This window comes from Cydia fagiglandana, chromosome 5 (assembly GCF_963556715.1).
Source record: "Cydia fagiglandana chromosome 5, ilCydFagi1.1, whole genome shotgun sequence".
NCBI classification, from domain to species: domain Eukaryota; kingdom Metazoa; phylum Arthropoda; class Insecta; order Lepidoptera; family Tortricidae; genus Cydia; species Cydia fagiglandana.
The window spans coordinates 17,406,260-17,431,690 of NC_085936.1; the positions used below are offsets into that span (position 1 = coordinate 17,406,260).

A 25,431-nucleotide genomic window follows, 5' to 3' on the forward strand; every position below is an offset into this window, starting at 1 on the left:
TCCAAAGCCGGGCGCCTTCGGCGCCCTCATACTAAATGTGTCGGGCGTAGCTCGACGTACGCGTTCCAAAGCCGGGCGCCTTCGGCGCCCTCATACTAAATGTGTCGGGCGTAGCTCGACGTACGCGTTCCAAAGCCGGGCGCCTTCGGCGCCCTCATACTAAAAGAGTCGGACGTAGCCCGACGTACGCGTTCCAAAGCCGGGCGCCTTCGGGGCCTCATACTAAAAGAGTCGGGCGTAGCCCGACGTACGCGTTCCAAATCCGGGCGCCTTCGGCGCCCTCATACTAAAAGAGTCGGGCGTATCCCGACGTACGCGTTCCAAAACCGGGCGCCTTCGGCGCCCTCATACTAAAAGAGTCGGGCGTAGCCCGACATACGAGTTCCAAAGCCGGGCGCCTTCGGCGCCCTCATACTAAATGTGTCGGGCGTAGCTCGACGTACGCGTTCCAAAGCCGGGCGCCTTCGGCGCCCTCATACTAAAAGAGTCGGACGTAGCCCGACGTACGCGTTCCAAAGCCGGGCGCCTTCGGCGCCCTCATACTAAAAGAGTCGGGCGTAGCCCGACGTACGCGTTCCAAATCCGGGCGCTTTCGGCGCCCTCATACTAAAAGAGTCGGGCGTATCCCGACGTACGCGTTCCAAAACCGGGGGCCTTCGGCGCCGTCATACTAAAAGAGTCGGGCGTAGCCCGACGTACGCGTTCCAAAGACGGCCGCCATCGGCGCCCTCATAGGCACTAAAGGAGTCGGGCGTAGCCTGATATAGGCGGCGCTCTGCGTGCATTTCTGTACTGAGGACGCCCTCGCAAAAGTGATATAAAGTGACTTCAAAAAGTTTGTAACGAAATCATGACCCCAAAATTAATTAAATAAAAAATAAGTTTAAAAACTAAAACCCGACTACAGCAAATCGCACTCTAAAAAGTATGAAACAAGATAAAATTCTTATCTAAAATTATCAAGCTGGAAATATTATAAATGTTACCATTTTTTTTACATAAAAATGAAACGTAATATAATTTACTGAATTTTTTATATATTTACAGAGATTCAGAGGATAGCCGTGGTCGTATGCCACATTACTTTTAAGTTTATAATCGTGGCATACGACCACGGCGATCCTCTGAATCTCTGTAAATATAAAAAAAATCAGTAAATTATATTACGTTTCATTTTTATATAAAAAAAATGGTAACATTTATAATATTTCCTGCTTGATAATTTTAGATAAGAATTTTATCTTGTTTCATACTTTTTAGAGTGCGATTTGCTGTAGTCGGGTTTTAGTTTTTAAACTTATTTTTTATTATTTATATTTCTATCCGATTTATTATATAGAAATTGTTTAAAAATAACTGCTATCTATGTTTTTCTAATAATTATCTGGTGCTTTATTTCATGCATGGTGTTAAATATTTTTTTTTAATATAGTTGAATATCCTATTATCTAAAACCCTGTAGGTAAAGGAGGCATTTTGTATAAATGAAGATTGTAATCTATTTAGTAGTTTCAAAAAGCAAAAGTTAAGCATTGATGAAAATATCCCTCCTACCTGCCAAAGATGAGAAATACGATACGGATGCGGGAAAGCTTTACCTAAACCTTAACCAAAACACAAAATTAACTTTCCACTTTACGATATACAAGAAAGATATACGAGTAAAGCGATCTCGCTGAATGGGATGTATCCACCTACAGAATATTTTTGAATAAAGCCAGTGAGTTATCGTTAAATAGGAGGGTGTCCGATCGACCGTTGGCCCGCAAAATTGCTCGAAACTAGCGAACTGATTCGAGCTCCGCGAACCCGAACGTAGGTACTCGTACAACCTTTTTAGATCAGTTCAAGGTTGTTACTAATTACTCGTAGTTCACCCTGAGTTATTTTTAGAAAGGTGCTCATAGTTTATCTCTCGACAGATCCTGTGGACCTACCTCTGGTCGGAGCTACCCGAAGTACCGACATCCGTCGCGAAGGGAGTGTACATACCGACTGCGAAGAAAAAGGTGTTGGGCATGTTCCCGAGCTCCGGTTCCGGCAAAGTGATATTTTTAGTCGACGAACAACAGAAGAAATACTTGCTGGCGCAGTGTGAGAGACTCATGAGCTCCCGTTGACATGAAGTAGTAGAAAGGATGACCCCGACCGAGTGGCTGGGAGAATTCTTTCTACTTATCTTTGATTTCCGCACCGCGATGCTTGCAGTCGCCTACCACTTTAACCTGCACCACCTCACCCTGAGAGGCTTCCGCTAACTATCGCTGTGCTTAACTGAACTCTTATTTCGTATCGTGTATATTTTCATCTCCACTATGCGAACTTTGTGAGTGTATTTTGATATATTTTTCTTACGATGACGTGTATAAGATGTGTATTGAAAGTGATTGAAATCCTGAAAACTTTTTACCAATAAGTGTAGCCAAAAACTGAAGTAAGTCGTTGAACTTGCTACACGACATATTTATCGCTTCAAGTATTTAATCTCAATTGTCTACTTAACTCAGTTTTGAATTGTATGATTTTGCTTTTTATTATGTGCTTACTGCACTCACATTTATTCTATACTAGGTACTCTGCTGATTTTAGATATATTTGCATTTAAGCTATGTTTAAATTGAGCCGTCTTCCGACAAACTGAAATATTTAAGATATGTTCAAAATTGTATAAGCTGTTTTAAAGTCAGGAACTGTGTTTGAGCTGTGAGCCTGTGAATATTGTTTTGTTAACACATAAAATTTTATGGGATTGTTGTTATTTTTACCGGTTAATGGTGTAACTATCAAAGTTGTATACAATGATGTTTTTAATTTGAATCTGTTGATATTATTTTGTTTGAAATATTAAATAATTAAGTTTAAATTGTACAACCCTTACCGAATGTATTTACTTGGTTTTATGACACCATGTTTATTGAGGCCTAATAGTACAAACTAAACTCGAATACACGAGATATTGTGAATGAATTAAATACCTTGTCAAACTGTTGCAGTGTACATAATAATTTAAATGTTCAATACTACGGCGTTCCAAATAGCAGTGCCTTAATATCAGTGTTTAGAGATATTATTGTCAACGGAAACCGTTTTGTTAAAAATAGCATTCAGAAAAATGCGTTTATCTACTAGGTGCTAGGAGTCATATTACCTATTTATGAAGTCATTAAATAATTGTGTTATTTTGAACCAATGCTATTTCCACATCTATGTTTTTTTTTTGTATCAAATGATATAGGTACCTATCCAGTCTTCTTGTTGGATGAAATATTTACCTCCTCACCACGATGTTTAAAACGAAGTTAGCCTTGATTCGGCAGAAGTTAAATTATGATTACTTTTTAGGATTTTTACTTTATAAAGCATTTATTTGCATATTTTTTTAATGTTGCTCGTGTATTTTTTGCTATCTACTTAATGCACAATTTGTTACTTTTACTTTATTTTGTCAAGCTTATGTACGATTATTTCGTAATAAATCTATGAAATAATGAATTTATTTTATTTCTTGACTCAATAGTAGGTCCTTTCAAGATAATTACCTGCAGAATAGAATGCGGAAAGAGAGTGAATCACAGCGCGTCAGCGAAACATTTTATATTTAAGGTCTTTGGCAATGGTCGAGTAGGTATAAAATAAATATAATGTAGAGATGCAACGGATAGTTGTTTGGCCGGATACCGGATACCGGATATTCGGCCTGACCATCGGCCGAATATCCGGTATCCGGCCGCCGTATATTCGGCCAGCGGAACTATACCTACACTTCGGTTTTACAAGTGCGCATTCTGCAAGTTTGACCTGTTTCCTAGTGAACGTTCGAGCGGACACATTTCTAGGTTCGAAATGAGTGCGCGTGCAAGTCAGTCGAATTATTAAATTGTTTTAAAATAATAAACAAATGCAATTATGATCAAGACTGTTTCTTAAATCCAATTAGTTTACTCCGAAATCAAGCAATGTTACTAACCGGTATCCGGCCGGATATTAAAATCATGGCCGGAGAGGCCGGATACCGGATAGTAACCGAATATCCGGTGCATCTCTAATATAATCTATACAGCCTTAATATTACAAAAATGTTCGTATAAAAAAATGTTCGTAAAAATCACACGCTGTCTAAAATCCTCTGTAAATTGTAATACGCATTAAAATGTTACGTACGCAGTTATAAAGTGTTTTACAACACTTAAAAACAATAAAACGGATATGCTCGATGATGGCTTACGTCTGAGTAATGGCATCCCCCGCTTTTAGGGCGTTAAAATTTAGGACAGCCTCATTTACTTTAATATTCGTGTTTGAATCAAAGCTGTATCTAATAAAAGCGGTTGTAATGTGCGCGTAACGTTGTATTCATGTTTAGTAGCAAGTTTTCGATCAGTAATTGATAACATTTCAAAGCTGATTTACTTTCTATATGATCTTGTAATAATACAAACGTAGTTCCCATTTTCCTCTCTGGGTACATTATGGGAAATATTTTTACACAATTTGACGTAAATTAGGGTGGTACTATATTATATCTGTACTTACAATATCTTGATCTGATGTCATTGCGTCTCATTTTCTCATCAAAATGTGAGACAAAATACACATTGGACAAAGAAATTAGACAGGTGGAATACCCCTTATCCATAGCTATGTCCATTCGTTTGACTTATAATTTTATTTTCACGACACCAGCTCGGAAAGGCTCACTTTGCACTTCAAAAACTGATAGCAAAGTTGCATTTTATTCACATGTGAGGCAAAGTAATCAAATGCAAATTTTGAGTTTTTTGCTTATGTTTGCTGGTAGAATTGACTTTTAAATGATGATTTTGGATGATAAATATAATTAATAACATTCATTTTGGGTTTGATTTTTTACATTTAATTTTTGCTTCGGATTGGTGTGGTGAAAAAAATTGTGTTTCACTCGGGGGCAAATTTTGTTTAACCCTCGTGCTTTGAAACCCTCGCAACGCTCAAGATTCCATTTTTCGAACCATCGTATTTTGGAATATTTCGCTTGCTCGGGTATCAATATTAGCACGAGCGGTTAAACAACAACTTTGCCCCCTTGTAAAACGAATAACTATTTTTATCTATAATGTTTCGTGTTATTTTTTTTTATTTAATGTCACAGCCTAAAAGACTATTACTATTAGGTTAAGGGGCGAAGAACAAATAGGTATCTACATGTAAAGTTTTAAAAGTTCCTAACTCTTTAATGATAAAAAAATCTAAAACAACTATAAGCTGAGGTTTATATAAATCAAATTAGCGTTATTGAGCTCTCCGAGGGACTAGGTTGATCTGTGTAAAATTGTCATATGTGACGTTCCACGGGTAAAGGTACCTTATGGCGGTTGGCGCTTACGTCACAAAAGATATCAAATTGTTTCTAAGAATCGGCAATATCACGTTTCAGGGAACGTATCGATTACTTTTTTAGGGTTCCGTACCTCAAAAGGAAAAAACGGAACCCTTATAGGATCACTCGTGCGTCTGTCTGTCCGTCTGTCACAGTCAATTTGCTCCGAAACTACCGGACCAATTAAGTTGAAATTTGGTACACATATGTAAGTCTGTCACCCAAAGACGGATATGTAACGTCAACAAATGAATTTTAATCATAGGGGCTACTTTTGGGGGGTAAACGATAAAATTAAAAAAACTAAGTTTTGAAAACTATATCGTATAAATATATTTGAGATTCTCAAAACTAGCTCTTTCGTTTGATATGTATAATTGTATATCAAACGAAAGACCTCGTTTTGAGAATCTCAAATATATTTTTCTTATAAATTTACGATAAAAAGTTTACAAGCTATTCAAGAAAATAGATAAAAAATGACCATCTATCTCTGAAACTACTAGGTCTAAAATTCTGAAAAAAATACACAAAATAGTCCTTTACCTAAAGATGACAGAAAAACCTATTAGAAATCTAGAGTCAAGCGTGAGTCGGATTTAAGAACAAAAATGCGGTTAACGTTTTTTTAGGGACACAGCCGCAATGGTTTAAGTGAAACGTGATGTAGACAGCTATTGCGAAGGCCCCAGGCCGATATCCGCATAAGGCCGAAGGCCCGAAGCGTCCCAAAGAGGCGTGCCTTTAGCTTCAAGCGTGAGTCGGACTGAAGACAAAAGGATGGTGTTAAGCAAAAATGTGTCAACTCATATTAATTTTTCAATAAAATGTCAACTTTAAGCGTAAGTTTTTTGAGTCGACATCTTATTGCAAAATTAATGTAGGTTGACACATTTTTGCTAAACACCATCCAATTTAAAAATGCGACTAGGCTGTATCTGGCACATAGCCGCAATGGTACTTGTATAGTACAGTCATTCAACAGCAGAAGGTGCTAAGCGGGCGTGGTGTTCAAAATTAACTTGATATGCTCTTATTGTCTTAACTATAAAGTCGCGTCCAGATCATTTTAAACCACTCGCCCACTTAGCAACTTCTGCTGCTGACTGTACTGATTGATTAGGTTACTATTGTTACGTGTTTTAAAAAGCACTACGTATACAGGGTGGCTAAAAAATAAACTAAGTGTATTCCCGTTGCCAACGTGCAACCCTGAAATCGCGAAGAAAAATTTGGCTGCTTCATACATTTTGGCTGGTCCCTTTTCTTTTCTTTTCTTTTTTCGCGATTTCGGGGTTGGTCCCATACTAAAAGTTGCTCAGTATAATCCCAAAACCTCCCTGGCTACGGGAATACACTTATTTTTTGGCCACCCTGTAGGTATTATCTCTCTTTGGGGTTCGCGTTTAGAACACTTTCGGAAGTTGTAGGAAGCGCGACCCGTCGGACGCTCGAGTTTTCAGCTCTACGCATTTGGACACTTGTAGGTACTATTGTTCGGCATTTAATCTTCAGAGATGTAGAGATATAAAGCCACCACGCCAGTAAACTTCATGTTACATCTGGTTTTTGATTGACCCATTCGAGTTTTTAAAGACGTTTCACTCACGTCACGTTTCACGTACAAAAAAAATGTTGAAAATTGTGTGATGTACCCTTGAAACGCGAGTCCGACTCGCACTTGACCAGTTTTTATTAATTTGAACGTAACTACAATGAATTATAATTAAAAGACATAATATCCGCGCTCCCGGGCACGCATTCCCATCTCGCTTACGCTCAGTGGGAGAAGAACACGGACTTATTAGACCTTAATAATTGTAGATTTCTAATAACTTTGCTTTAAATAGCTTCCAACAAGATTGATATATTTAATATTTTTAATGTAGGTCTTCAAAGTCAAGCCCACGCAAAGGATATATTTGTAAATAGCAGTAAGTAGGTGGTGGACTTGGACTTACAGTTTGAGGGATCATTTGTAAATTAATGTTAAGTATAAAAATTGATAAACCGATTTATACTTTTTTCCGTGTTTCCCCTGACAATCATGGAGAAAAGTTTAGATCGATTTTGATTCTGAAGCTGCATTATTATATGCAATTGAGCATAGGTATAATTTTATGTAGATTTTCAAGTAGGAATTCTAAAGCCTGATCTACATAGAGGTGTAAGTAAATAATGCGAGCAGTATGCTTTTGAGCGTCCAACTAGTATAATAGCTGCAGTCCGTAGACTCACGGCCCGATTCGGGAAATGAATTAGAGACTCACTAGATATGAAATAGTAAAGATATGTGACGTTCCACTGCAAAAGGTACCTTATGGCATCTGGTGCTGCGATTCGGGAAATGAATTAGAGATTCACTAGATATGATAAATGAAGATATGTGACGTTCCAAGGAAAAGGTACCTTACGGCGGCTGGCGCTTACGTCGCAAAGCACAGCAATAATATTGGAGCAGCGTTAATAATAGTGTAAGCGCCAATCGCGATAAGGTTCCTTTACACATGGGACGTCACATATCTTTACTATATCGTATCTAGTTAATCTCTAATTCACTTCTCGAATCGCGTCGTCACTGAGATTAGTCGTACATATATGTAGTTCGTTTTTTTAGCATTAGAAAGAACTTAAAAGAAGGTAAGCGATCTAGACATGTCTTTTAATTGAAAAACGCGTTTCAAAAATCAGTAACTATTACTTATGAAAGCAGAAGAATATAAAACATCGTATTAGATTCATAATTGTTACATATTTGCCGTAAATTATTTTTGAAATGTGTTTTTCAATTAGAAGGCACATCAAGATTGTTTACCTTATTTCTAATGCTAAAAAAACGAACTTTAATATCGATCTGTTTACGAACTAGGTATAGTATGCTCGCTGAGTTATCTATTTTATTTACCTATTAGGTACAGAATAGTATGAATTAGTAACAATTTTTTTTTGTCGTGCAATTAATGAATCTTATCTAGTTCAGCAAAAAATATAATTTTCAAAGCAAAATATCCTTATGTAAGTGGTAGGTAATTTTAAATGTGAATCGATGGAAAGCCGGCGCCAGTAACGAGTGGGCAGTTTCCGCGCCAGCTGCTACTGCATAATGGCGCCCAACTATAACCAGAGCATTCGACGATTTTAACGACGGCTCGTAACATGGCGGCCATATTGTGAAAAGCGGCGATGTCACTAGTTGTGACCATGGAGCGGTGTTCGGAATTTGTAATCTATTATGATCTTTTTAATGGTATGACACGTTTGCTATTACTTTATTGGTGCGTCAAGTTGCCAAGGGCTAAGGCTGTATCTTTTAACAATGTCGACACTATAGTCTATTAACAAATTGTTACACCTTTGACGAATAATAGTTACTTGTTTTACAAGGAGGAAAAGTTGTTTTTTAATCGCTCGTGTTAATATTGATACCCGAGCGAAAGATTCCAAAAATGATTGTAATTTTGAAAGACCTATCCAATGAGCCAATGACACCCCACAATATAGGGTTAAAAATAATATCATTCATCCCTTTAGGTGTAGGGGAGCACCTTAGGCGTACAGAAAATACCACTTACCTACTTCAGACTCATAAAGTCATGGAAATATGTTTCGAGGAAATGCGCTAACCATTTCCATTTGCAAATGCAACTCGTTGTTGTTAAATCCGAGTACTATATTGGAAACTACTTACCAACTGCGGTTCTTATGTTAATGTTAAAATAACTTTACGAATATCCATAAATAAGGTTGTTGAAATACATTCTTGTTCGTATATAGGTATGGAGTCAAAGAGTTAAGTAAGATTTAGTTAAGGTATTTTTATAGCACGTTACAGGTAACTTTCCCCAACAGCGCGGAAAATCCACCGACAGCGCGACGACAATTTATTGTGATTAGCTATGCTTGAATTACCTACTTATTCTTTAGTTCTGAATTAGTTACTTTGTATAGGAAACCTAAGGGCCACCAACTCGTACACAATCGGGAGCGTAAATATACCGACATAAAGTAATCTATGGAGTAGAAAATCTCATAATAATAATGATAACCAATGTACGGTTTCTCTTGTTTGAATATAGTTGTGTTAAAACCAAAGTTTGTGTTTTAAACCCCTTACATATCGACGGTGGAAAGGCAGAACCCTTTAAGCGACACTTTGGTCGAAATTGAATTAATATAATATATGTGCGGCAAATATACCGTAGACAACTGATTGTGATTATATAAAGGCGGCCCCTGCCCTGTACAGTCGCCATCAAATATATCGGAGCGGCCGAGGTGCTCAGATATATCTGAACACGCACTCTAACGCCTTGACAATAGAGGCGTGTTCAGATATTTGTGAGTATCTTGGCCGCTCAGATATATCCGATGGCGACTGTACCTTGATTGTGGCTGTAAGAGGCGCGTGGCCAAGTAGTTGTCGCGTCCCTCGCTCGCGCACCTTCGTTTCATCATAATAATTACAGCGAGTCTTGCTTGTTAATATGCGCAAGATGCACTGCGAGTAATGATCGAGTTTAGATTTTAAAACAACGCACTTTTATAATGTTAAATTGATTAACTGAGGTTAATACTATTAAGCCAATTTTAAGCCCACCACATCCACCCAGAAAAGGAATGAAAATTAAAAAGTATAATAAGTGAAATTAATGGATTTCGCACCTTGGCATATCTCTGGTGTAAGAAAGGTTATTTCATAAGGATGATTTAAAAAATATATATATTTTACTGATTAAATAAAAGTATTTTAACTAATTTAAAATATATGTCGTTGTTTCGTACCCGTTACAGTACCTATTAGTTTGAGGAAGAAATATGTATGTTATAAATTTAAGGATCATGCCATTTTTTTTTCCTTGGTAACTATCGCGGTAACTGAAGACTACTTACTACCTATATTATTTGTTACGTATTGTCTACAATTAGGTATCCAGGCATGTAATTCCCGGGTCGCCTAGTTTTGCTGTGAAACTGATTTCCTCGATAATCCCTATTAATAGTCTGCAGAGTGAAATGACCATTCCAAGACAGTTAAGTGAGGTAAATTGGCGCGTGGTATCGACACGCCACTGCCGCCACAATTTGCGCTAAGAAACCCGCCTGTCTAGATCACACGGAGGGTTCCTAGAACACAGTATAGGGCAATGGCAGTGAACTATCTCCAGCCGAGCCGCTTAGGAAATCTTGAGACATTCATTACGCTGGGTGTCATTCTGAATCCCTAACAACGTTTGTCCTAAAGTAACTTGCCCTAACTGGTTTGTCCTAATGGGCAAATGCCCTAACGATCAATTGTCATAACGATTATTTTCCATAATGTAAGGTTCTGAAAACTGGTTAGGTTTTAGAACTTGCTGCCACAAAAGTAGGTTAGGTTAGGGTTAGAACTGCGACCCTCGCAAAAAAGAAAATATGCTTAATATCATTACGATAAGTAAATAATAATTAAGGAAAACAAAATTAGGGTTTATAGTGTTAGGACAACTGATCATTATGACAAACAATATTAGGGAATGCAAAGATAGGAGAAAAGACTTTAGGGATTCAGATATAGATCCAATTACGCTCGACGTTTATATCTTGAACACATACGAGTAACTGACGACGACAGGCTTGTAATGTGGTGTCCTTTAGCGTGTCCAAAACGCTTTTTTACGCACGGCATGCTAATGACATTGTAATATTTGTAATCCATTATACTTAGATGGATTACTTTGTATATATCTACTCTGCCTAGAAGTTAAAGTAGGTTTGCAAGTTTAATTTAGCTAGGATTCCGAATCCTCTTGCTTCAACACATGATGATATCAATTGATATCCCTAAACTTAGGCGTTTTCAGATATAGGTAATTTCAAAATTCCTGATACAATGTGTACCTAAGTATAGTTAAGGATGAATATATCGATGCATGTGACGGACTTACCAAAAATCAAAAACGATCAAATGAAAAACGAAATGAAATGATGACGATGATTTGAATGATGATGGAAATGTGTTAAAAAATCCATCCACCTATTCTGTTTTTTTTTTGTATATTATGTTAAACAATGCCTTTGTCTAAAAACCAAAGGCTAATCAAATCCTCCTGAGTGGATTATAACGTCACATGACGTAAACATTTTTTTGGAAATCTTATGTAAAATGTACGGCGACACTGAAATGCCAAGAGTGACGTTAAGTATTAGGGAAATTGTGGAGTGAGAAATGCCTACAATACATATTACACCCACGCATATGACCTTCCGTGAGTGTATAGTGCTATAGTGGGTTTCATAGTTTTCATGAGATGACTCTGCCATTTACAGCATTAAAAAAAGTATGTATGCAAACATGAAACAGATCAGTTCGGCCCTAAAATGAAACTCGTCATAAATAATCCACGCAACATTTGACCAATTTTGGTAAGTTTTTATAAACTCGTGTACGTAATGGGTCATTCTCAAAAAATATGTCAGCGTTTTAATTGAAGAATTTAATTTAAGTATGTACCAAACTTGTTACTAACATAATATGGGACTAGTCCAGAAATAAATATTATTCATTCATTCATTCAATTGTCGCGACCCATACAAAATGTATGAAAAGATTCGTGGCAATTAGACTCAACCGCAGACATAATTTTAGAGAATGACCCTAATCAAACCCTAGATGTTATATCATCGAACAATATTCTTACAGTCAAAGTATTTTACCAATTTCTTAGTAAAAAAATGTATTTCAGTGCGCGTAGCCAACGTGTCAATCATACTCTCTGTAAGCGTATCGTAGTCAATCTCTCTATATCACTCTTCCACACTTAGTGCGACAGTCACAGTTGCGTGTCGTTCGCTACGGAGTGTTAACGATTGCACGTTGGCTACGCACCCTAGGCATTCATCGCACTAATTGGATTCACGAGTAAGTATTCTAGGTTTCTTTTTAGATTCAGTTTGCAAGGATAACCCCGTGCCGTGCATAACCGGCTATATCCCGGTATTCCCTCGGTCAATAAGGACGCTTCTCATTAAGAAATTAACTTATCTAATTAAAACGATTGTGTAATTAATTCTGACCCCGTTGAGTGGCCTGAGTACCTAAAGAAACGGTAATATTTTAAAGGATTCATATTTTATAGCGAGCATTTTCAACAGAATTGTTCGAGATGAATTAATTCTTGTTAAGAATTTTAAATAATTGATAAGCCAATCTGTAAACACTCCGTTATAAGTAATCTTAATAATTTCGGGTCGGTTGATATTTTATGTTTGAAACTAAGCTTTCTTTTTAATCCTATTAATCTTCATTGTTATTTTTTCATTTCAACTCACAATGATCAAATGGAGGCGTTTTTCACTAGGGAGAAAAGACTACGTGACATTAGCCTGACCCTTTTCCAGGTTTATATTAAAAGGTACCTCCTTACACAATATAAATTAAACCCTTTTTAGACTCCCCCGCGCAAAGGTTCTTAACAATATTCATAATAACCTAACTCTACCTATTCCCGTTAGAAAACCTTGTCTGAGAATCTATAGTCTTAATAGAAGATGGTCTTAATCTATAGTCTTAGACATCATGTAGGATTTTAGTGTTATACCGGGTGTGGTCTGTAATATGAGCAATAAATTTAACTGTGGGCTGTACTTAGGGAATGCAAATCGGTTATTTTTTGTATGGAATAACCGCGGTTTCAGTTAATAACCGATTATTTCCATACAAAAAATAACTGAAAATAACCGATTTGCATTCCCTAGCTGTACTCCTCATACTGATCAACATTTGTTCAGCGACTTTTGAAAATAGCTTGTACTTTGATTTTTAATAGACTTTAAAGGTTATTCAAAGACGCAATGTATTGCGAATTTTGTTATGTTTAAGGCTTGACAAGCAACGTCAATCACAGTGATAATGTCGTTGCGATGGCGTCCATTGAAGATAATATTTATTTTGTGTGAAAAATAGGGAGTCTAAATACTTTATAATTTTTAAAAGTTGTTGAACAAAAGTGTCACCGTTTGAGGATACAATCTATGTTTTAATTATTTGCTCATGTTACAGGCCACACCCGGTATACAGTTCACACACGAATACCGAGGAAGCGAAAGCAGCCTCCGCTTGCCGCCTACGACCCAGTGCCAGGTATCCGGCCGCAGCGATACATCTATCCGCTTTTAGGGTTCCGTACCCAAAGGGTAAAAACTGGACCCTATTACTAATAGGACTCCACTATCCGTCTGTCCATCTGTCTATCACCGGGCGGTATCTCATGAACCGTGATAGCTGAAATAGTTGAAATTTTCACATTTGATGTATTTCTGTTGCCGCTATAACAACAAATACTAGGGGCCCACTGATTAACAGTCCTCCGGACGGTATTGGCCTGTCAGTTAGAACAAAATTTTGACAGTTCCGAACAACTGACAGGCCGATACCGTCCGGCGGACTGTTAATCAGTGGGCCCCTTAAAAAGTTCGGAACCCTCGGTGGGCGAGTCCGACTCGCGCTTGTCCAGGTTTTTCAGATCTCATATCCATGGTTTTCGTGCGCGAATCTAAACATCATAATTATTCAACTAGTAAAAGTCTTATAAAGCTTAAGTAACAGCACCAGTCATGGGACATTTAAGAGGAAATTTGGAGTATTTATGATATTTCCCTTATACATGTAAATGGTCTACCGCTTAGCGTATTAAAAGATGAAAGTCCTATCCGTCTTTCATGTTTTAGGCGTGTTGTATCAAAGATACTGCAATTAGTTTCCACATATTTAACAAATTAAAACTATGCTTTTTTTCTCCAGTCATGAACACTAAAGTTCCAGTAATGGGCCCCCGGTAATGGACGTGGATCCAGTAATGGGCCCCCTATAATGGACATTGCTCTATCAGTATAAAATATTGAAATGGGGAATAAATTACGGCAAAATAAAACAATTTTTGGTATAAGCTTTTATCGCTGAATGTATTTTTCTTTCCACAGATTGTATTAGATCCATCGAGACAATTCTAATATACCCTAACACAATTAGTTAGGGTTTAATGCGATAAAGTTCCCATGGCCACCTCCTGTCTCCATCATCAGATCAGGTCCATGTTATCATAATATTGCATTATCATCCGATTTGCATACTTAATTACGTACTTACACAAAATTTCAACTGAATCGGAAATCGATAAGTGGCTCAAATTCAGCTACCAAGATAGGACCCACACTAACTAACAGGGCAAGTTAAATAAAAGTTTGGAAAAACGATATTAATTTATCCGAATTCCGAGAATACCTCCTGATTGACATATTTCTTAACTACATTTTATTTCTGTATTGTTTAAACATGAAATTATGGCATAGCAAGCATCATTCTGTCATTTGTCCCATCATAGGAGGTACGCAGTTTTACAGCTCCTATAATGGGATTGGGCCAAATACCACTATTTGTTTACATCTGTGGAGTCACAACATAGTGTGTTGTATACCTTATCTCATGGTAAATGCAATTAACAAAACACATTCTAGTTTTCATCAAGTATTAATTAATTAAAATTTTATAAATTAACTCACCTCTCTTAGCGAAGTTGTTAAGAATTCGTAGTGGTATTTTTTTTCAGTGACACGACAACTTTTAGGTTGACGCCAATTTCTTAAAAAACAACCAAATTTAATAAAACTTCAAACTGAAACAGCTCTAGGACTCTTATTTATGATAATATACAGCCAGTGTTTATAAACTACTTTTAGATACTTATTTTAGAGGAATTATGTTTTTTTGTCCCATTACTGGTTCCACGTCCATTATAGGGTCCACTACTATATATTGTTGCGTACCGTTATGAATCATGAATACCCTAATCTAAAAATGCAAGCTACAAATGGTGGGCTAGTACGTGAAGATGGATCGCTGCGAGTTGAGACGAGACGGGCAGCCTGCTTAGTAGAATGCTCACGCGAATCAATTCTTCAAGATGTCAGCGTTCACTTTATATTACGGCGGCTAGAGATGGGCGATGTTCGATGTTTATATCAGTCGCAATTTAAAATTATACATAGTATTTTCTGTAAGAAAATGTATTGTAATTTGAAAATACTAATAAATCTTATCAATCACGCTAAGGTGAGATTGAATGTAAATCTGGCGGTACACCTGTTCATTTACAATTAATTACTTTTGATGGATTAAGTATCTAGTTACTAAACTAGACAATCTATCAAAAATGGAAATGAAATGAACACAGTACAGGTGTACCGCTTACTTAAAGGTAAGAGGTTTTGTATTGTCAGTCAATATTTATTTAAGGCCAGAGCCAGCGCTCAAATATTGGAGCCGTGCACGCACACGTCACGCAAGCGGTATGCCGTCTCTCATAAGGATCTGTAAATTTCAACGCGCGCGTCAACGCACAGTTTTGTATTGTCAGTCAATATTTATTTAAGGCCAGAGCCAGCGCTAAAATATTGGAGCAGTGCACGCACACGTCACGCAAGCGGTATGCCGTCTCTCATAAGGATCTGTGTATTACAACGCGCGTGTCAACGCACACGCATCCGGTATGCACAGGCCTTTTATTTTCGAACCGCACGCTCGATGGCGCAAATTTTTGTAGTTAAAATTTAAAAAAATTATGTACTCATGTGGCAAACTTCTACTACTATTACTATTCTAGGTTTGAAACTGAATAGCATAGCAGTAGTGTTACTTATAAAATTATAATAAGTATATTATTTGTTTGTATTGTATATCGTTAATCCTCACCTCAAGTTATATTGCTCCATTTAGGTTTACGACGTCATGACAATGTTAATGGATTTATCTTGACCAAAACATTTAGTAGTTAGGTACGTGTCTAACATTAATTTTAGCAATAAATATTAAGCTTCTTTGTATTTCAGAAGGTATCTAAATTTAAAGACCTTTTTTCTGAGTGTTGAATTACTAAGTAAGAACAGTTTGCGTTTTTTTTGTTTCTAAGCGCTAAGCTCATCATCTTTCTAGCATTGTTTCTGATTTTTACCACAGCTCATTGGCCCTTGCGAACCGAGGCTTTACCTATTAAAAACTACATCTTTGTCGCTCGAATATGCAAGAGCGATAGAGAGGCAGATAAAGAAATTTCGATTTTCTGGGGTCCTCATCGTACCTACGTCGTGAACGACGTCGTCGTAGTGTTAACGTCCGCGCATGCGATACCTACGTATACGTTGTAATGAAAATCTTCCGGGTGTGACAAATATATGGCAAACAGCCAAGCGCTAAGTAGATGAGATAATATGCTACTGTATAGTGTAAATAAATATACTTAGTCGATAGTGTATACTGCATAACATCCAATGCCCTCTCGCCGCCCTAGACGTGTCATGTAATATCGCGCGCTACGCGAGCTCCATCTTCGGAGAATCGACCACGAGCTCGGCGCACAACAGGTGGCAGGCACGTAGATGTTTAAATGTGAATGATAAGTTTATTGCAACATAGTCCCAATTTATTACAATATGTAGCAGACCTTATGAAATATATATTTCAGCAATAATTATTATTATTTTCTTAAAGTAAAAGCATTTTTTCATTTTCAGTGACCCGTTAAGCTGTGTGCAAACCAACATTCTGGGAGTTCGATAAAGCTAGAAAACAGGTACCCACCTACACATAGCTAAGCTAGCTTAAAATCTTATTGTGACATGATATTGATATCAGACGAGTGCGCAAAAAATATCTTACAAACTTATTCTGTACTGACATAGGTGCGTATCATACATTTATGCGCGCATCATTGAGTCAGGTATGTTAGGTGTCTGGTGGAAATTCGTCTCCTATCTGGCAGAGCATGTATTAGTAAAGTCTACACAAGTTCCTATAACATGCACGTTTTAAACACCGTGGCCGGAGGTGTGGCGAGGATCGATGGCTCGCGCCGCTGCACACCGCCTATTAATAGGCAGGCGACATAATCATATTGACCCCAGGCCCCGACCGTCTGCCCAAAACGATGTACGTACACCTATATTTTTCATTTATGAAGCTTAAGATAACCGACGCCGTTAGTTTTTTCTTATCTCTTTATTACATCAGAATATTTTTAAAAACTGTGCAGCTATGCAAGTAAAACTGTATTTTTACATAACAGGCTAAATGTAACTAATAAGTAGACGTTGTTAGTATATGGTTTTCAATTAAGAGTAGTGGAGTTAATGGAAATGGTTAGCCAATTTCTGATTAATTCAAAATACAAATATAAATACGAATGATTACGTAATTGCTCTAATATTACTTATTGTGCTTCCTTTACCACGAAATATACAACGAAGTTACTTAAAATCACATTACCTACATATTTTTAGTGTTCCGTACAAAACTTTGTTTACGGAACACTTATGGGATCACTTCGGTCTTGCAAATCAGTTAAATGCGTTTTTCTCAGAAACCGTTTGACGTAGATACCTAAAATTTGGAACAGTTATTTATCTATAGGTACCTATAGAAAAGCTAATAATTATCAGTTGAACTTTGGCTTTTATCAGGCTATGGCATTTGCACTTCACCAGAGCGATTCAAGAGAAATTTACCACACTTGTATGTTGTATGGTCGTAGCAAAAAAGAAAAAGAATTTTAGTAAATTAATTAAGTTAAGCTTCCTTGAAGAGGAAAGAACCGCAATCTTGCTAACTGTAACAAGTATTTTTTTTAATTTTTTATCTGATGTTGTTATCGAATCAACTTCGACAACAGCGAAATATTTTATCAAAAATATGGAGGTGTTCAAGGAAAAATAACAATTTCCTTTCGATTCTGCATTCACCCTTTTAACTAAGTTAATATCAAAGCCGATAAAAACTCCCAAAATAAAACAAGACGCAAACTCCCCTAATGGGTCAAAGTGAAAATATAATTTATATAAAATACCGTAGGCGTATACCGTCCAAAAAAGGACCCGACTTGTTTGCTAAATCAGCGTTTTTGTAGCTTTTCATATGAAGGGACGAAATGATGGATGAGTAAAAAGTGTTGCGTATTATCATGGTATTAGATCTCGGAACTGGCGGGAATTACCGTGACAGCTGGCTCGATGTACGCCTACGTGTCATTTATGGGCAATATGGGCATGTGTAAGGTACGTGTCAAATGTCAGGCACGGAACTACGCTTGCGCAGTATTGCTAGGTTGCAATATTACTCAAGGGAAGTTGATTCAAAAAGTTTGACACCAAACACGCTTAGTTTGCAAAGACTTGGCACTCATGTAACAATGTATGACCCGCCATACTTCACGTAAAACTTGTGGAAAGTCAAATGTGAGCGTTTCTTGTATTTTTTGCCATTTTTAGTGTTTTATATATTGTGACCTTTTTTGCCACTTTTGTGTTAAGTATTCAAATAAACATGACAGTTTTGTAGTGTCGATATCGCAACGATTAATGTTTCCTTGGAAATCTTGTAACACAATGTTCTGTCATTATGTCTAACATATATATTAACACCTATCATTATGTCTAACATGTATATACAAATAGGTATCATTTTCATATTATTTAAACCAAACAAACTTTGGTTTTCCGCAACCATAAATTCGTTAGATGCATTAGCCAGTCTTGTGCAATAGACCGGTAGAATAAACCTCAAGCTCCGTTACACCACCCGAGCACATATAATATTTATTAATTACTGCTATCACTGACTTTTAGGAAATAATTGTAGGTACCTAATGTTTAGGTTTAAGCAGCCTGATATTTGAATATGCTTTCGTGCGAGAATAGTTATTTGTACAACAAGAGATCAAAGTTTGATATTTCTTCGGGTGCTTATCTTGAGTCCCGTGCAGGCGAAAGAATAATTTAGAATCTTGAGCGTAGTAAGGGACTCAAAACCTCACGAGATGAAAATAACTTTGATCTCGTGTAGTACACAAAATTTTTCACCCTGCTCAGGTGAGAATATACCTATTACACAACTTGAAAATTGTACCCGTACCCAAAGGGTACAACGGGACCCTATTACTAAGACTCCGCTGTCCGTCCGTCCGTCCGTCCGTCCCTCTGTCACCAGGCTGTATCTCACGAACCGTGATAGATAGACAGTTGAAATATTCACAGAGGATGTATCTCTGTTGCCGCTATAACAACAAATAGTAAAAAGTACGGAACCCTCGGTGGGCGAGTCCGACTCGCATTTGTCCGGTTTTTTTAATATTTCAAAAGGCGGTCGTTTCAAAGGTCAAAGATCGAAGGGTCAGTTCCATCGCCGCAGCAAATGGTGTGTGTTTTTTTATATCAAATCTCTTTGTTAGAAGCCTTAAAATGAAGCACCCAGAACTCATTTTATCAAGAAAGTAGGCAGATACAAATGGCAGAATCAATTCTGTTGCTAACTGCCAGCGATGATAAAAATAATTTCAAGATCGGCAATTACAGGCAAATTACAAAAATGGCGTACTCGTATTTTGTTCTCGTTGTATGAATTTTAAATGAAGCTAGTGACTGACATTGACTCGATTACGCCTCTGCAGGCAAATTCCTAACGTACTTACGCTGATTCGGCCCGATTCCGGTACCTTTGAATGTCGTAACTGTAGAAAATTCTTACGTAAGTTACGTCGTTACGGGATTTGCCAGTCGAATTTCTCTTGGTATAATATTTAGGTCGCTTAATAAATTTCAGGCTTTTGTATAAGGACTGTATCGTTTACTACAAATACAGATAAAACCTGGTCTAACTGTTAATATGTGTATTACTTAAGGGTTTGATGTTAGGGTATTTTAAAGCCATATATATATAATTTTTATTTTAGGGACTTTATGATGCTTTCAATATCGTCAATTAAATATATTTTGGACAAGACTATCGAGCTTAATTTGAAACTATTTCCCTGACTCCTTATTAATTTTTTATTTATTTATTGATCAAATAAGTAACACAGCATTACAGTATAAAACCAAGGCACTGTGAAACTACAAAACAAGAGAAAAGACAAAGAAAAACAATACACATAAAAATGAAATTAACTAAACATTCGATTTGGGCGACGACGTAACAGCGTGGCTCCGTAGCGTCATCTGACTCGGCGCAGGGTTAGGCAGGTTGCCTCGGATTTCGTGGTACGATTTACAGAAACAATAGGTTAATACTCGTAGGCTGCCAAAACATGTTATCAAAGTGTCCTCTTCATGATTGCTCAATTGAGCAGCTGCGGAATAAATGTGGTGAATTTTTACTTTTGCATAAAATTAAACGATTTTTCACCCCACGTTTTGGATTCCCTTCAATTTCTGATGCAAGCGGATTGAGGGAGACAGCTAAAAGAATCAGCTAAAAACGAAACCCTAATGGCTGAACTATCATTAGAGCGGGTCGATAGAAACACTCCATGATAATAATATTGGATGTTAAAGTCGGAGTTGTCGTAAGTAACATGCCATATTCTCTAAAAGGACACCATACATAAATCCAAAACTCATATTTTAACCAAAAGAAATGATTAGACTATGCCCTAATGTTTCGCTTTACGAATCGTGTGTCATTGCGTACCTACGCGATAGGTGATACTGTTGGAATGCTTGTTTATCATAAGGTGACATTATTATTTTGTGTTAAAAGGTATTGTTTTGTGTGGAGTATACTGTTACTTACTGTTACCCTTCAGGTTCTATATTGGCGCGAGTGGCATGTGCGTCACATTCCAGCCGGAAAACTGTTGGCGCAACAAGTGATTGATAATGAGGTGGCCGGCTTGATAGGGTAGCGTAGAAACACGTGGAGTATTCGTACTTATCTGCACTAATAAGCAGTACCTAGCCCATTTATGGCCGTTGTCGTAATTTACCCTATGAGTAACTGTTGTATTATTTCTTATTTTTCTTATGTAAAATATCCATGTTATAACATAGTCATAGTCATAGTCATAGTTTATTCATAAACAATTTTCATTGTGTTTGAAATTAATTTACATAAATATACATTTTCTTATCTATATACACAAACAAATCTTATAAGATACTTATGACAAGACACCAGATTAAATTCACTTTAAAAAATAATAATAAATAATGAAAAAAAAAAATCTAATTCTAATGTCATGACCAATAAATATTGAAATAAACTGTTATTAAAAGGAAAATTTAAATTAAAAACATAATTAGAACAATATAGGCAATAATATTTCATATGGATAGCCAAAATTAATATTTATTATTCATGTCAAATATATGAATTGAAAATCTTAAAATATTTGTAGACTTAATAATTGCATTAATCTAAATTTTTACTAAAATATTCCATCTAAATAACAAAAATTTACCACGCACAAATACGAGTACATTAACCAGTAAGTTAATCCATAATAAACTATTAATGGGTACCTCATAAAATCATTAACCGTTATTACAAAAAATACTATGCAACTCAAACAATACAAAAAATGTAACGCGGAAAAACACATAACAAATGTTTCATGTTGGGTCTAAATGGAATGGAAAATACGACGAAGTAGCAGGCAAGAGCTAGTCGGACATAAAATCATGGAATACGTCGACAAAAACTAGCATGGGGTTGTTCGTTGGTAGCCATTAATTCTTGTTAATAATAATAACTCAGTCGAAATGGCCACTGTAAGTACTCGCACACCTACACATATTAATCTCATTTCTATAACCAACAAAGTCAAGAACTGAGGGGTCTATTTATTTTGTTCTGAGAATACTTGACCAGTTAAAAGAGCGAGAGCCGTACTTGTGAAGGTAAATACCGTTAGCTGGGGTCATAATTTTAATGTCCTTTGTCGTAATAATAAAAAGGTAAGCGTCGTTTTGCCTTCTAAATTAGATTATTGCGTATTATGAATTTGCTTAAACATTATTTTAAAGAAAACAACTGGAACCCACTGTTAGCTATCAGATTTTGTATTGTATTTTCATATACAAAATGCATCATAAAAGTAAAGAAAAGTTTAAAATAAACTACACCGTTGCAGGTATATGATTTTTATAATAAGTATGCACTTTCTGCATGCCGGTTCATTCATGTGGTAAGATATGGGCAGAACCGTTATGCAGCGAATTGTTGCGCACAACCTTGGTGGTGGTGTCTTGACTGTCTTGACACGTAACTAACAGAGATAATCACTTTCTGGCATTTCTGAAAATTGTTGTAGATGACTTCGCTATTCTAGAGATATAATGCTGAGAAGAAAAAATGAAAGTATAAGAATAATAAGGCCTATGTAAGGGGGAGGCCTATGTTCAGCAGTGGACGTCTTATGGCTGAGATGATGATGATGATAAGAATAATAAAACATATATCCTCTCTTTCGTACAATAAAGTGTTTACCTATAGTTCGTTTGTTTTTAGCATTAGAAAGAACTCCACAGAAGCAAGCGTGCAGTTTTTATCACGCTCTTTAATTGTTAATAATGATTGAATTATCTAATGTAGCATGGTCAATACATATAATTTACTTCAAATGATTACCGCTAAAAGTGCCGGATTTGGAACCACAAGCTTACTTCTGCGAAGTTCTTTCTAATGCTAAAAAAACGGACTGTACTTACTTACTTACATATATGAAACTGAGACTTCACTAATGTGACGTCACCTATATACTACATTAATGATGGGATACGCACTACGCGCCTTTGCATTTGTATAGTGACATGGTGACATAAGTGCAGCTCATTTAGCTAGGCAGTGTTGTACCTGGATACCAAGTTACTGAACGGGTAGAAAATTCCAACGGTACCAGTCCGTATTTTTGTACTTATCTCTACAGGAACTTTGCACGCGTTGCGCTAAAGCTCAAGAGAGCGGACTAGATTTCAATAAATTTACAATAGTGAAAGAGAAATGTTTAACAGAAGGTAGTTTACAGGCGGTGCAGCGGCGCGTTTAGTTTGTTTACGCATTTATTACTCGAGAAGAGATGAACGGCGTGATTCGGGAAATGAATTAGACATTCACTAGATATGAAATAGTTAAGATATGTGACGTTCCACGGCAAAAGGAACCTTATGGCGGCTGGCGCTTACGCTATTATTGACGCTGCTCACAATATTCAGCCGGGGCAATGGTACCTTTCGCCGTGGAACGTCACATATCTTTACTATTTCATATCTAGTGAATGTCTAATTCATTTCCCGAATCGCGCCGGAAGACGAGCCGTGAGCTGAAAGGTTCAGGGGCGACTTTCATTTCATCCGTAAATTGTAGGTATGTTTACGTGAGAAGTGGTATAATTGGTTTGGTTTATATAAAATGAGATGGCCTCAATAAAGTTTTATCACATTTTGTGTAGCATTAAGTACCTACCTGCTCGAATAACTATTATAAAGCAATTAACTTTGCCAGTCATTGAAAATATTACGTAAAATGGTTATCTAATTGTAAAAAATTATGGTTTATAGACTTTTCATTTTAGTTGTGGTATATAATAATTAAGACATTTTTTCTTGAATAATTTTATGTTTCTAGACCAAAGGAATGCATGTATGTGTGTGCTTTTTAGCGATAAGACCGCGTGTTGTTTACCTCTGCTTGTATTTCTGTTTTCTTTTGTATTGTCTTCTTTTATTGAGGTGCGCAATAAAGAGTATTTGTATTGTATTGTATTATATACGATATTTTTTTTGTATAAATGCATGAATGAAAGTATACTAATATGTAAAAGTAAAGCATAAAATGCACTTTTTATAACACTTTTAGACTTCTTAACCTCTTCATTCTACATTGATAATTTTAACGTAATATTGAGTTATTGAAAACAAGGAACTTAATAAGTAAACAGACAATTGTACCAACTCGACTCAAACTGACGTACAAAGAACTACCTTCATTATGTTATAAAGTTTGTTACCTTCTGAGGTGCTAAACACAAACTAATATTTACGAACATTATACAAGTATAATTTCGCTTGTTTCTGTCCGGCCGCGTGGTAGACCGTAACATCCATAAACTTGTTGTTCCCATCTCTTGTAACGACGTGTGATAAAACGCCTCCCGCCTCCAGTCGGGCGTAAAATGCGCGCATAAACTACCAGAATGAGTGCGCGTAGAGCTCGGATTACTAATTATAATTAACCAGCTAATAGCATATATCCAAAAAAAACACTATTTTTGCTTCCTTTTAATGGCTAAGCAGGATACTCACAAATTACAAATCTCTCACCACGTAGATATACCTAAATATAGGTAATAACCATTGAAAAACAACTACTAACTACTATAGTCTATTTTATTTTAATTATAAAGTACTGCCCATAAAAACAGTATGGAACGCTCATTTGTTTCTTGCATAGAAATTGTATGGCGTATCTAAATGTACGTCTCCTGTGAATTTCTCGAGTAAAATAGATAGCTACCCCAGAGGCAATAATTTAATTGAAAACAGCAATCTAAACTTAAATAAAAATAAAAAGGTAATTATCTCATAACTTTCGTTCGTATTTGTCATCCTGAAGCCTGATTCAGATATGTGTCGCTTAACATCAAACTCGGGTAAATCCATTCGACCCTCTCAGCAAATATCTACCCTATTACCTATTCATAATACCAAAATCGCATAATCTGACATATGAATTTACCCGAGATTGAAGTTAAGCGACTCATATGTGCAGTCGCTCTTATCATTAATTTTAAGGTGACAGTCCATTTCCAACGACAGTTGCACTACTGTTCATTTTACTATGGAAATTGACAATGACAGCGCCGCGTTCAGTACCGGTAATGCAGCTGCGGTTAGAAATGGAATGTTACCAACTTTGGATATTGACAATAACACCGACGTGTCGGAGCAGTAGTGCAGCTCTGTTAGAATATGTTAGAATCACCGTATTACGTGCAGTCGGTATCGTCATTCATTTTACCATGGGAATTGACAATAACACCGACGCGTTTGGGCCGCTGCAGTAGTGTCGGAGCAGTAGTGCAGCTGCGGTCGGAAATGGAATGTTAACTTTAGCAACTCGTTATAGTTTTAAAATGGTTTTGATATGACTTTGACGATTATCTTGGTGATTAATGCACATGACATCCCACGCACTATTTTCACTTAATATCGCATACACCAATCAGCGTGAGCGATCTTCAAGATCTTTGATACGATACATTAACAAGTAGAAAAAT

General features: G+C 36.7%; 1 protein-coding gene across 1 annotated transcript in view; it reads left to right on the forward strand.

Annotated features, from left to right (window-relative positions):
• LOC134664578 (intermembrane lipid transfer protein Vps13) overlaps window positions 1-3,492 on the forward strand; it is a 111,529-nt gene extending 108,037 nt beyond the window's left edge. The window contains exon 61 of the mRNA XM_063521290.1: window positions 1,923-3,492. Within this exon, the coding sequence (XP_063377360.1) occupies window positions 1,923-2,120 (198 nt within the window). The 3' untranslated portion in view covers window positions 2,121-3,492. The remainder of the gene's footprint in view (window positions 1-1,922) is intronic.
• Window positions 3,493-25,431: the final 21,939 nt, after the last annotated feature.